The sequence below is a fragment of the Eptatretus burgeri genome, chromosome 4 (assembly GCF_056783735.1).
Source record: "Eptatretus burgeri isolate ZD-2024b chromosome 4, Ebu_testis_v1, whole genome shotgun sequence".
Taxonomy (NCBI): domain Eukaryota; kingdom Metazoa; phylum Chordata; class Myxini; order Myxiniformes; family Myxinidae; genus Eptatretus; species Eptatretus burgeri.
Window position 1 is genome coordinate 7,684,999 of NC_140964.1, and position 13,041 is coordinate 7,698,039.

The 13,041-nt window shown below is 42.7% G+C and overlaps 1 protein-coding gene across 4 annotated transcripts in view; it reads left to right on the top strand.

Annotated features, from left to right (window-relative positions):
* The window catches only part of LOC147027425 (mediator of RNA polymerase II transcription subunit 13-like), a 197,126-nt gene that overhangs the window by 29,348 nt on the left and 154,737 nt on the right, over nt 1-13,041 (top strand). For all 4 annotated transcript variants that reach the window (XM_085876794.1, XM_085876795.1, XM_085876796.1 and 1 more), the window contains one exon: nt 10,370-10,454. In XM_085876794.1, the coding sequence (XP_085732920.1) occupies nt 10,370-10,454 (85 nt within the window). The remainder of the gene's footprint in view (nt 1-10,369; nt 10,455-13,041) is intronic.

The following is a 13,041-nucleotide window of genomic DNA, read 5'->3' on the forward strand; positions in this document are numbered from 1 at the left end:
TTACAGTAATCGGGAAGGGAGACACAGAGCAGAGTTATCACGAATATGTAGGCAATGTACAGTGAGCAAAACTTAACAATTTCTACTTTACAGACTGGCGCCACACACACAGACACACACCCAAAAAGAAATGGACCCCACCGGGTCTTTATTTGGCCCTTCAGCTCGGGAGGGAAGGCGAGCTGAGGGTCAGAATCTGGCCAGGTACCTGTCCGCCTCGTGCGGTTTCTTCGAGACGAGCGAACCAGCAAGCACAGGACCATGGAACCACCAAAAAGAACCCCCGAACCAGACACTCCACCAACGAAGCGAGGACCCCCGGAAAAGACTGCAGACCAAGACCGCAGACGACGACGACTGCAGACCAAAAGAGCAATGGCGACCCCTTTCTTCACCGACAATTCCAACCCAACTCCAGTGAACACTCAGGGGAGCCCAGCGATTCTTATCCCTCCCCCGGATGGGGTGGGGTGACCAGTCCTCTGAGGTAATCTTTGCCATGATTGGACAGTGTTTCGTGAGGTGATATCTGTCCCCTGTGATTGGACAGGGCGGAACCCCCTCCTTTCCTGGGTGGAGTCGGTGTTCTGAGGTGATCTTTGCCCTGATTGGACAGGGTTTCGTGGGGTGATGTGCTGGCCATCCGTGATTGGACGGGGGGGGGACCCCCTCCTTTCCTGGGCGGAGTTGGTGTTCTGAGGTGAGGAAACCTCCGCCCAGGTCCGTGGTCGAACGCACGTGGGCAATGGCGTCGATGGTGCGAATAAGTGCAGGATTGATTTGTTGGCGTTGGGTATTGCAAAAAACTAACGACAAAATAACTCGCAGCACACCTGAAATTCCTGTTAGACACAGGGGATGGATTCTAACTATACACATATACTTAACGAAATAACTAAACTTTGGGACTGCTGACTGTCTGTGTGCAAGAGGCTTCCAAATCCGTAACAATAGCACAGGGCGTAGAACACTGCCTTCAGGAACTCCAGCCTGGACAGGAAGAGCAGATGAGAGATGTGGTTTGCCTTTGAAATGTGGTTTGCCCAAGAAAGATCATGGCTGATAGTGATACCCATGAGTTTGAGTGACTGAACCTCTTCAAGAGGATTGTTTAAAGAAAGTAGATTTGAATTGGGGGGGGGGGGTAGGGGGTGCATGCAGAAGAGAGAGATAGACATCGACATAAACATAGACACAATGGCCTGCAAAAGTGTTCACCCCCTCTCTGAAGTTTTCACATTTTGATGCCTTCTGAGCTAATTCGTCCCCTCTCAGTTTCAGCGGAGGACTATAGGTTTGCTGTCCATCTGACCGTCCATCCCAGCTGTGGTTTTTCAGACTTTTATCACCATACGCTTTAACATATTCAAATGAAACTTGGTACATGGCTTTATCATGTTATGTTGCAGAATAAGTTCGAGTGTCAGGACGTTTCGTCAATTTTTTCCCAGTTATGCCCTTTTTAAACGTAGAAAACATCACATATGCATGGGTCAGTGTTCTACTGCCCTGACTCCACCCTATTACTTTACACCCATTGGTTGGACAGCTGGTCTGATTCCACACCAATAAAATCATAAGCTGCCATTGCATTAAGCAGCATGGGTCGGCATGCCTCAGGCCTTCGGATTGGGAATTAGTCAAAGGCTCAGTGCAGTTGGAATCCATACATCCATTGGGACCAGATACTCTGTGTAGAGCATTGGTGCTGCTACCAGCAGCACAATCCTGGACGGGTCGCCACTCCGACACAGGATACCAGCAAGCTGGCACTCATTTTGCCGACCTTGGAAGGATGACAGGCTGAGTCAACCCCACCTGGTATTAATTCAACAGCCAAGCAGGATTTGAACTCAGGACCCTTGGATCCCAAGCCCACCATTCACCATTACGCCAACACCAGCCATGCAATTGGAATGATCCCATTTTTTAACCACAATGTATTATATCTGCACATACAGTGCCTATATAAAGTCTACACCCCCTTTAAAAATATTCACCTTTTGTTACCTTATGGTCTGGAATTAAATTACATTAAATCAGACTTTTTCCACCTGTATTTACACATTGTAACCCACAACTTCCAAGTGAAAAACAAATTATACAAATCTCAGAAAATTAATTAAAAATACAAAACTACAATATCTTGGTTGGATAAGTGTCCATACCCCTGAGTTTATACTTGGTGGAAGCACCTTTGACAGCAATTACAGCTGTGATTCTGTTGGGATAGGTCTCCACCAACTTTACACACCTTGATTGGGTAATAGTTGCCCATTCTTCTGCACAAAAGTGTTCAAACTCAGTGAAGTTGTGTGGGGAGCTTTGATGGACAGCAATCTTCAAGTCATGCCACAGATTTTAGATTGGATTTAGGTTGGCGCTCTGACTGGGCCGCTCAAGGACATTCATCTTTTTGTTCCTTAGTCACTCCAGTGTAGCTTGGGCTGTGTGCTTCGGGTCGTTATCATGCTGAAAGGTGAACTTCCGTCCCAATTTTAGCTTTCCTGCAGAGGGCAGCAGGTTTTCCTCCAGGATTTTTCTGTATTTTGCTCCATCCATTTTCCTTTTTATCCTGACAAGTACCCCAGTCCGTGCTGATGAGAAACATCCCCATAACAAGATGCTGCCACCACCATGCTTCACAGTCGGGATTTTGCTCTTTGGGTGATGTGCTGTGTTGGGTTTTCGCCAAATGTAACTTTTTGCATTTTGGTGAAAAAGTTCCATCTTGGTTTTCATCAGACCACAAAACTTTTTGTAACATGGCTTCAGAATGTCTGGAGTGTTCTTTTGCATACCTCAAATGGGACTCAAGGTGGGCTTTTTTGAGTAATGGCTTCCTTCTTGCCACCAGGTCAGACTTGTGGAGTGCTTGGTTTATTGTTGTCACATGCACACAGTGACCAGGCTTTGCCATGAAGGCACGTAGCTCTTTCAAAAGTTATCACTGGCCTCTTTGTGCCCTCTCTGATCAGAATCCTTGCTTGGTCATCCAGTTTAGAGGGACGGCCTGATCTCGGCAGGGTCTTGGTGGTACCATACACCTTCCACTTCTTAATGATCATCTTGACTGTGCTCCAAGGAATATTCAAGGCCTTTGAAATATTTTTATACCCATCCCCTGACCTGTACCTTTCCACAACATTATCCCGGATATCCGGTATATGTCCCGGATATCTTTGGTAGCTCCTTGGTTCTCATGATTGAGTCTTTGCTGTGAAATGCCTTACCCAGAGGAAACCTACAGGAACAGCTGATTTTATTCTGGAATAATCAAAATCACTACAATTTAACACAGGTGGAGGCCAATTAATTACGTGATTTTGAGGGTGATTGGTGACACCTGAGCTAATTTACAATTGCTATTATAAGGGGGATGGACACTTATCCAACCAAGATATTCTAGTTTTGTATTTTTAATTAATTCTCTGAAATTTGTATCATTTGGATGTTGTGGGTTACGATGTGTAAATAAAGGTGGAAAAAGTCTGATTTAATGAAATTTAATTTAGCATATAAGGTGAAAAATTTGAAAGGGGGTGTACACTTTCTATAGGTACTGTGAGCCATACGCGTTTTTTCCTTCATTTTTTTAAGGAAGATTCATTTAATAACTGATGATGTACATCAGGTTATTTTTAACATGAAAGAAGTAAAGCCGAGAAAAGAGTGAAACACAGTTGGTTGGAGAGATTCTTAATTTTGGTTCCGGTATCGGCTCGAGCGTGTGTTGAAGCAAACTAATTTTTCTCTCCTGAACATTTATTGGGACTTGTAGGGGACATTCATTGGGACAAAGCAATTCCAACTCTTGTTTCATGATGCTTTAAAATCAAGCTTTATATGTAGTCTTCATAAACTACCCCACAGTGAGAGAGCAGATAGATGCAAAGCAGATAAATGTGAATAAGTTTGATCAACAGAGAAAATCAGATGATTCTCAGTTGTATAAGTATTCAAACCCTTTGCCTAATTAACCTGAAATCACTTCAGGAGTAAATTATTTGTTTGAAAGGTTACCAAATAAGTTTAATAGGTTTCACCTGGATGTAATCAGTGGTTTAACTTAAAAATTAAGCTCCCCCACTTATCTAAGAAGTTTTCAGGTGCAACTTACTTGGTCAACCAACAAGGTAAACATGAAGACAAAGGATCTTTTCAAAGAAGTCAGACAGGAAGTGGTGGAGAAGCACCCTTCAGAAGAGGGTTATAAGACGATTTCAAAGTCACTAATTTATATCCCTTTGAGTATGGTGAAACCCATAATTTAGAAATGGAAGACATATCGTAGCACCCAGACTCTACCGTGATCAAGTCGCCCATCCAAACTCGGCAGCCGGGCAAGCAGGAAACTGCTTCAGGACGTCTCTTTAAATATATCAACAACTTTGAAAGATCTGCAATGTTCTATGTCCGAGATCGGGGTCAGTGTTCATCAATCAACATTATCGCGTTCCCTTCACAAAGCTGGCCTCTATGGACAGGTGGCAATAAAGAAGCCATTACAGAAAACGACGCATCTAAAAGCTCATATGGAGTTTGCGAAAAAGCATCCTAATGATAGTGCAGGCATGTGGAGAAAAGTTTTGTGGTCAAATGAGATAAAAATTGAATATTTTGGTCTAAAGCAACAGTTACAAAGCTTTTACCCACAGTCTGATGGAGTACTACTTCCCCCTCTGGGGTGGTGCTCCTGCCTCACACCGAGCTCAACTTCACGCTGTGAAAACTAAGGATCATTGATATCTCCCATGATGAAGCTGAGTCTTTGGGTCTCTCACTCTCTCACCGGAGGTCTTTCTGTCTTCTACCATCTCCTCTCTGGCCTCCCCCCCTGCTCTGTCTGTGATTTGGCCCCCCTATATTTCCTCAATACGCTCAAGGTCTGTCAAAACCCCCTTCTGGTGAAACTACCAAAATGAAAAATCACTTCTCACCTTCACCCTTTCATTCCTCTTTTTTCCTACCTCTGGAACAAACTCCCACACTGTCTTCAATCCCACACCTCCCTCCAGCTCTTCAAATCAGCTCTTCTTCACAATCTCATATGTTCTCCCATCCAAGATCTTGATCTTTACTACCCCTGTTAATTCACCCCAACCCACATCCTTCAAATTCCCTCTTTTCCTTCCTGAAAGTCCCTGTAGTACCATCTTGTTTACCCTGTGTTCCCCACCCCATCCTTCTCCATTCCACAGATATCCTATTGTCTTTGTTCCCCATTATTTTGTGCTTCTCTCTCCCACTCCTCTTGTCTCCTGCCTTGTTTTTGTTTCTGTTTATTAGCTCTTGCACGAGCCTCAATTTTGTGTCGAAAAAACAAAATTCCAAAGCATTAACGTTTGGTGCAAGCTGAACACTGCACATCACCTCGTGAACACCATCCCTATTGTCAAGCATGATGGAGGCAGCATCATGTTATGGGGCAGCTCTCATCAGCAGGGACTGGCAAGCTTGTTCAGATGGGAGGTACAATAGATGGTGCAGAGTGCAGGAGAATCCTTGATGAAAACGTGCTTGAGTCATCCATGAATATGAAACTTCATAGGAGATTCACATGACAGCAGGACAATGATCTGAAATGCAAAGCTAAAGCCACACTGGAGTGGCTGAATAAGAATAAAATAAACGTTCTTGAGTGGCCCAGTCAACGTCCTGACTTGAACCCAATTGATAATTCATGACGAGACTTGAAGATTGCAGTCCATCGACGATCCCCATAACACTTGGCAGATCCAGAGAAATTTTCACATGAAGAATGGGCGGCGATTTTTAACGGGTATTCCTGACATGTAACGTCCTTCAGCTATCACAGTTTTTAGTTCAATCTCTTCGGTTATGAACAAGAAAAAATAATTTCTGTGTAACTTGTAATTCATTTAAACGTGGCATTATTGGTTGGGGGTGAATACTTTTGCAGGTCAGTGTAGATAGTTCGATTTGTCAGGATTGAAAGACTGATTCAAAGTATTTTACCATCTTGTGATTTATTTTATTCTTTTCACGGTCTGAAGAGAGGAAAGAGGCTTCTGCCTGCTTATCTGAAGGATGACGGACGTCACGGCAGAGGGTGTCGTCATCAGCAAATGGATGGAGAGGATTTTTCAGAGAGTCAGAGAAGAGAGATCATTGATGAGGATCAGGAATACTTCGAATATTAATTTCCGTTCTGCATACACGATGTAAATATTTAAATTCAATTGTCTTGATGCCCGAAATCCCACCCAACACAACATCATAAACACTTTATGTCAAACATTATGAAAACATAAGTTTGTCGACGTTGACTTTCCACTTGTGAAAATAATAGAGTACAGCAAATTTCATGGAAATTGGGTCAGGGGTTTGGAAACCTACAAGGAACAAACAAGGAATTCCAAAGTGCTTTGGTTACCCCCAAATTTAGTTTGAAAATACAATAAAAACTAGAAGGGCTCACTTTGACGTCGCGACGTCACCAAATTTGCCTCTGCTCACATTATTACATCGTTATACATACTTGTACAAAGTTCAATTCAAATCTCCGAACCCAGATTGAAAATATTAAATAATTCTTGCCACCACACCATGCGTCCGATCGGGTTGAAATTTAAATCATATATTTCCCATGACTACGAGATCATAATTGTGACGTTTTACGTAGATTTGATGAAGCGGTTCAAAAGAAATAATTTTAAGATTTTTTGTTCAATGCAATATGGCTTCCAGACCATGTCCCCTATTAATTATTTATGAACACCATGGTATTCCCGAGGCTTGGGGAACATGTGGGTCAAGTTTCCCTCGATTTGTCAAGCCTTTCTGGAGAAAAAGCTTTTTAAAAGTTAATTCTTCAAAAAATCATAGCTGCCGAAAATCAGAGCATAGAATCATAGTTTTTTATCATGTGATTTATGACGTCATTAGTGGAGAACTTTTTGTTACTCATGGATAGGCAGTCATACCTGCAGAGTGCCACCTCGATCTGTTTATCTGTTTCGGAGAGGAAGATTGTTGAAGGGTTTTTATGTTTGAAAAAAATATGAATGCTGAACCACTTGACTGATGACATCATCAATCCCCCCCAAACAATTTAGCCCAATACGACCCCAAAAAATTCATACTGATTATATAAAGCGTTGGACTTGTGCAATTATGATGTCATAACGAAGCCACCTCTCATCAAAGAAAAATCGTGCTTTTTCCCATGGGGAGTGCTTGACATGTACCAAGTTTCAATTTTTACCATGCAACGGTTTTAGAGATCGTGTGATTTTATCCAGATCTGTACAGAGTGAAGCTCCAAGCTCCTAATTTGAAAACTATAGCACTTTTATATATCGGCGCATTTTGGGATAATGCGTCGATATTTGTATAGAAAGCTGTCTTCCCTCAATGTTTTTGTGCCGAAAACCGCATTTCCGTTAAATCCCTCATTAATGTCTGGGTGTGCACTGCCACTCGCCACGTCTCCACAGGGCGAATCCCCCTTACCTGTGGCTAATATTTTAAACCACCCATTAGCCACTGTGGCTAATCCATGTTATAGTGGTTTTTACCAGTTTTAGACGAATTTTGGGTGATTTTAGCACAGAATTCAACCTTCGTTGAGACGGCTGCCATTTTGTATGTTTTGATTACGGGAATCACGCGTGATTTCGTACAAGCTTATATATACTAACTTTAGTAGTTTTAAACTGGTTTCTAGTAAAAAAAAATCGACCGAAATTACGCATGATTCCCATGATTCTCATCTCAAAATTTTCAAAAAATTTTTTTTTTCTTTTCCGGAATGATTCAGCATGATTTGGCGCTACTCGGCGCTACATGCTTCGTTGGGTCAGTGGTTGCCAGGTGAGTTTTGACACAATCAGTAGTAGTACCTGTAGTAGGACGAGTTTGTTTGAATGAGAGAGTTTGTTTGGATGAGTGAGTTTGATGGGTGACTTTGGTTGGTTGGATGAGTGAAGTTGATGGGTGAAATTGGTTGTATGAGTGAGTTTGATGTGTGACATTGGTTGGAAGTGTGAGTTTGATGAGTGAGTTTGATGTGTGAGATTGGTTGGATGAGTGAAATTGTTGCGTGAGATTGGTTGGATGAGTGAGTTTGACTGGCATGAGGTTGGTCCAGTCTTGGTCCACAACCACCCCCATCCACCACTACCACCTACTAAAGGCACAACGACCATACCTCCCCCCATACCCCCCATACCCCCCCCACACACACACACACACACACACACACACACACCCCATCACCACCTCCCCTGATGGTCGTTCATTCAACCAATCTCACACACGTCAAACTCACTCATCCAACCAATCTGAACAATCCAACTCACTCATCCAACCAACCTCACCCATCAAACTCACACATCCACCTTAAAATTAAGTTATTATTTCATATTGCTAAAAAAAAACTTTTGAATAAAATAGGTGGCTATTTCCTTTCTCCTGTGGCTAATCATTCTAAACCTGGATTAGCCGCAGTGGCTAATTCCTTTTGAAAGCTAGAGCACACCCAGAATGTTTTCCTTTGTAATCTGTCTTATATCTGCGTTTATTGGGGACATTTGGCTTTGCAACACTGTAAAGGTCCAAGATTTGGTGCAAAGGGTGTACCAGACCTTTTCCCCAAATGTTTGAGAGACTCAGCAGAGCGTTCCCTTTTAATAACAGCCAAACCACCAATTGACGTGGGGCTACGTCATGGGAGCAGATAAAAGCCTGCACACACGTCCAGCTGGGTTCTGGTCTTGGGTTCCTCTTTTTGGTTTGTGGTTCCTTGCCCCAATTCTGTTCCACGGTTGGTTCGCTCCCAGGCCAGCTCAGGCCGGTTAAGCTTTTGGCCAGATTGGGTTGGAGCAGAGTTGGACGGGGGCCAGAAAGAGCTGCTGAGGTCCCAACCTGCTTCTGCAGAGACACCTGTTCAAATTCCGCCATTTAAGATGCTATTTAAGACGTGACTGGTATTCCATTGTCTTGTCGATTTCTCCCTGGTGTTTCTCCTGTGGTGTGATTGGGGCCAGATATGACTTAGTTTGATAAGGACCTTCAGCATGTACAATAACCGAGCGCGTATATTTCATCGAAATTGCACTGTTGTCAAAATGTTCTCATGTCCCTTGTTCTCCCTTCCCCGTCCATTAAATACATACATTATTCCACTGAGTCTGCATTGAGTTATTGAGTCAGCACGATCAATCAAACCATTCGGTTTTATCTGTCCTCGAAAGGATAGATTTGGCAGGACAATGAGCATCCATTTCAAACTTCTCCAACATCGGGCGTGAAGAACCGCTCCAGCCACCATTTTGAGTGGTTCCTTCAAGAACCACTCCACCATCACCATGGGGAGCCGACCGGCACACCGCTCAGACGACCGGGGCATCCCAAGTTGGAGTTTATATTGGAGCAATCAGGCCATTTATCCTCTCCGGGGTGTCTCAGCTGTTCACTGACGGGATCCCCCCCCTTTCCCCCTCCGTAACAATATGTATTATCCATTATACATTGTTCGAAAAATGGCAACAGCCAACCCGGAATTTGTACAAAGGATCACTCTACCGATTTGAAGTCGAACAGGAAAGATTAGACTTCGCCACAGATGACATTATGTAAATGATCTATGAACCTTCTTAACCAGAATGACAATGTCATTATAATATGATCTTGGCTTTGACAGTATTCACTCTTCATTCGGTCCATTCTGCATACATTGACCTAATGTGCTTTTCTGTGGCCATGGTAAGCTCCTGCTTGGCAAGGAAATATCATTGTAATTGTAGCTTTTGAAGTAGCATCTGATGATTGCCTTTAGTTTTGGAGTGGTTTTATTTTGTGTGAAACATTCCTTGGTACTTTTGGTTCCTCCTTTGTTGCCTCAAATCGGAGCATAGACCTCCTACTGCAGTGTGACAGACATTATTTTGAGAGACATAAGAATGCTGCCTTACCAGATGCAGTGCCTTTGACAAAACCTGACTGGAGCTGGGGATACACCCCTATTGATTTACTTTGCTCTCTATAAATCATGTCTGTCATGTTCCTCAAAATATCCATGTCTTCTGATAGGACTGTTTCCTTCTGCCATCAGCTGACTGCTCAGTCGGAAGGACTATGTTGTGGTGGTTCCCTCGCTCAAGTTGGGGAATGTTTCACTTGTGACACAGCTTGTTGAAGTAATACACAGTAAAGGCTTCCCTTTCTGGAGGCTTAGCTCCCATTTGCTCCCCACCACCCCCCCCCCCCATCTGTTTGGTCACGATTTGTGTGCTTCGTGGTGAAGACAATCAATTCCTCTCAGTGAACAGGTGACTGGGCATGCCATGCGGTTTGATGGGCGGCAGCATCTTAACGGCTTTTCTCCTTGGCCTTTCCCCTGCAGTGGAAGACGAAGGCTCGTGGGATGGCGGATTGACTTATGAATGCCGCACACTCCTTTTCAAGGCCATCCACAACCTGCTCGAGAGGTGAGTGTGCTAAAATCGCAGTACCTCGCATGCAGCCACTCATGTAATCCATTGTGTGCACCAATTTTAATTTTTGTACACGCATTGGTGCTACGCAACATTCCCCTCCACCCCCCCCTCAAATTCACCCAAAAAGAGCTGTAGTCAGGATTTGGTATATTGTTTTTTCATGTAACGATTTTCTTTTATTTACCTGTCCCTCCTCTCAGCGGGAGACGGGGTTTTGCAAGTGTGTGTGTCGTTGGTTGTTGTCTCCATATGCAGGTTTCAGAAGGTGGAACGGAGTCCTCTCAGGTCTCGGTGTGTGTGCGCGTGCATGTGTGCGTGTGCACATTTCTGAGTGTGTGTGCATATGTGTGTATGGGTGTGCATGAAAGTTGCTGCTCTTGGCTATGGGTGGATTTCAGGAGATGGAACGGAGATCGACCAGGTCTCAGGCCATCACTTTTTTTTTTTTTTTTACCATTTGAGCTTTTATCATGAAATTTTCAACAAAACCGTTATTTTGAGAATATGGAGAAAATAACTAAATATTGGGTCAAAATGTGAAAGGACAAAGTCGTAGTGACTATAAATAGCTCTTATTAGCCCTGCTGCAGCACGTCAAGCACGAGATATGAGAATATGGAGAGCACAGATTAATTAAATGCACAATTTATTTTTTCATTGTCGTTTTCCTCAAGTTTAGTTCGAGTACAAAGTAGATGTGGATGGGCTCTGCATATTGAGATGCTTTCTAATTACCTCTGCCACCGAAGGTGAAGGAGGTAATGTTTTCACCCCTTTCTGTCTGTTTGTCTTTGTTATGTTGCCAAAACGAAGTTTTTGCAAGATATGTTAGTCAGCTTGTATGTTTTTTTTTCAGTTTTTTTTGTCTGTAATCACGTATCGATCACTCTGCAGAGCACAGTTATCATTGGAAATTTTGTAACTTCGCATATCAGAGTCCTATAGAGGTCCCTTTCAGCGCATAAAATTTTCAAGGTCAAGGTCAAAGTTCAAGGTCACTTTGTCGCAAATCGGGGGAGTCGACGAAACTCTTATTTTTTGAGTAATTTTGATCGGATCGTCTTCAAACTTCATGGGAATATAGTTCATGATCTGGCACTCAGCTGATTAATTTTTGGTGGCAATCGGCCTTGACCTTCATGGTTTCGCGCTGGAGGTCGAAAATTTTTGACCCCAAGGTCAAATTTTGAAATCTTAGGTACCATATCGTGTAATACCTCAAATTGAACACCTCGATGAGTGCTTTCTAGATATGTCAAGTTTGAGACATTATGATGTCATTTGGTGACTTATGAGGCAAACGCATATTTTTCATGGTTACTCTGTAGAACGATTCTCATCCGAATCTCTCGTAGGCAGATATTCCTCAAGGAGTCAGTCGCTCCTGGTGGATAGCAGCTCTGTTCACCTCAGTGTGACCTTAAAGAAGTCACACGTGGTCACCTTTTGGCAAGATACAGGCCACCCTGCGGGTGACATTGGTTTTTATCTTGCCAAAACGAAGTTTTTGCAAGATATGTTAGTCAGCTTGTATGTTTTTATTTTATTTTTTTTTTTGTTTGTTTATCTGTAATCACGTATCGATCACTCTGCAGAGCACAGTTATCATTGGAAATTTTTGTAACTTCGCATATCAGAGGCCTATACAGGTCCCTTTCAGCGCATAAAATTTTCAAGGTCAAAGGTCAAGGTCACTTTGTCGCAAATCAGGGGAGTCGACGAAACCCTTATTTTTTGAGTAATTTTAATCGGATCGTCTTCAAACTTCATGGGAATATAGTTCATGGTCTGGCACTCAGCTGATTAATTTTTGGTGGCGATCGGCCTTAACCTTCATGGTTAGCGCTGGAGGTCGAAAGTTTTTGACCCCAAGGTCAAATTTTGAAATCTTAGATACCATATCGAGTAATACCTCATATGAAAGCGCTTGATAAGTGCTTTCCAGATCTGTCAAAAGTTTGACGCTATGACGTCATTTGATGACGTTATGACGAAAAAACTGATTTTTCATGAAAATTTTTTTTTCTCAGTTCTCATCAAAATCTCTTGATATTTCATGTACAACGGTCCTGGAGAGATACCATTAACCGTACGAAAATATAAAGGTCAAGGTCAAAGGTCAAGGTCACAAAATGGTCAAGCATCAAAGTCGACGAAACCCTTATTTTTTTGAGTAACTTTAATCGAATGATCTCCAAACTTGGTGGGTATGTAGGATGTAGAATGGCGCTCAGCTGATTAATTTTTGGTGGTGATCGGCCTTGACCTTCAAAGTCATCTTGAAGGTTATTCATTTTTTACCCTAAGGTCAAATTGTCAAGTTTCAATTACCATATGGTGTTGTACCTCAAATGAATGCCCTTGATGAGTTCTTTCCAGACATATAACAATTTTGACGATGTGACGTCATTTGACGACGTTATGACGAAAAAACTGCATTTTTCATGTATACTGTATCGCTTAAGTTCACATAAGAAACTCTTGTTTAGGTCACTCTGTTTCGCACAGTTCTCAATAGAAACTCTTGTGGGTTCACATATCGTTGTCTTATTGGAATACCTTTCATTGCACAGAAAGG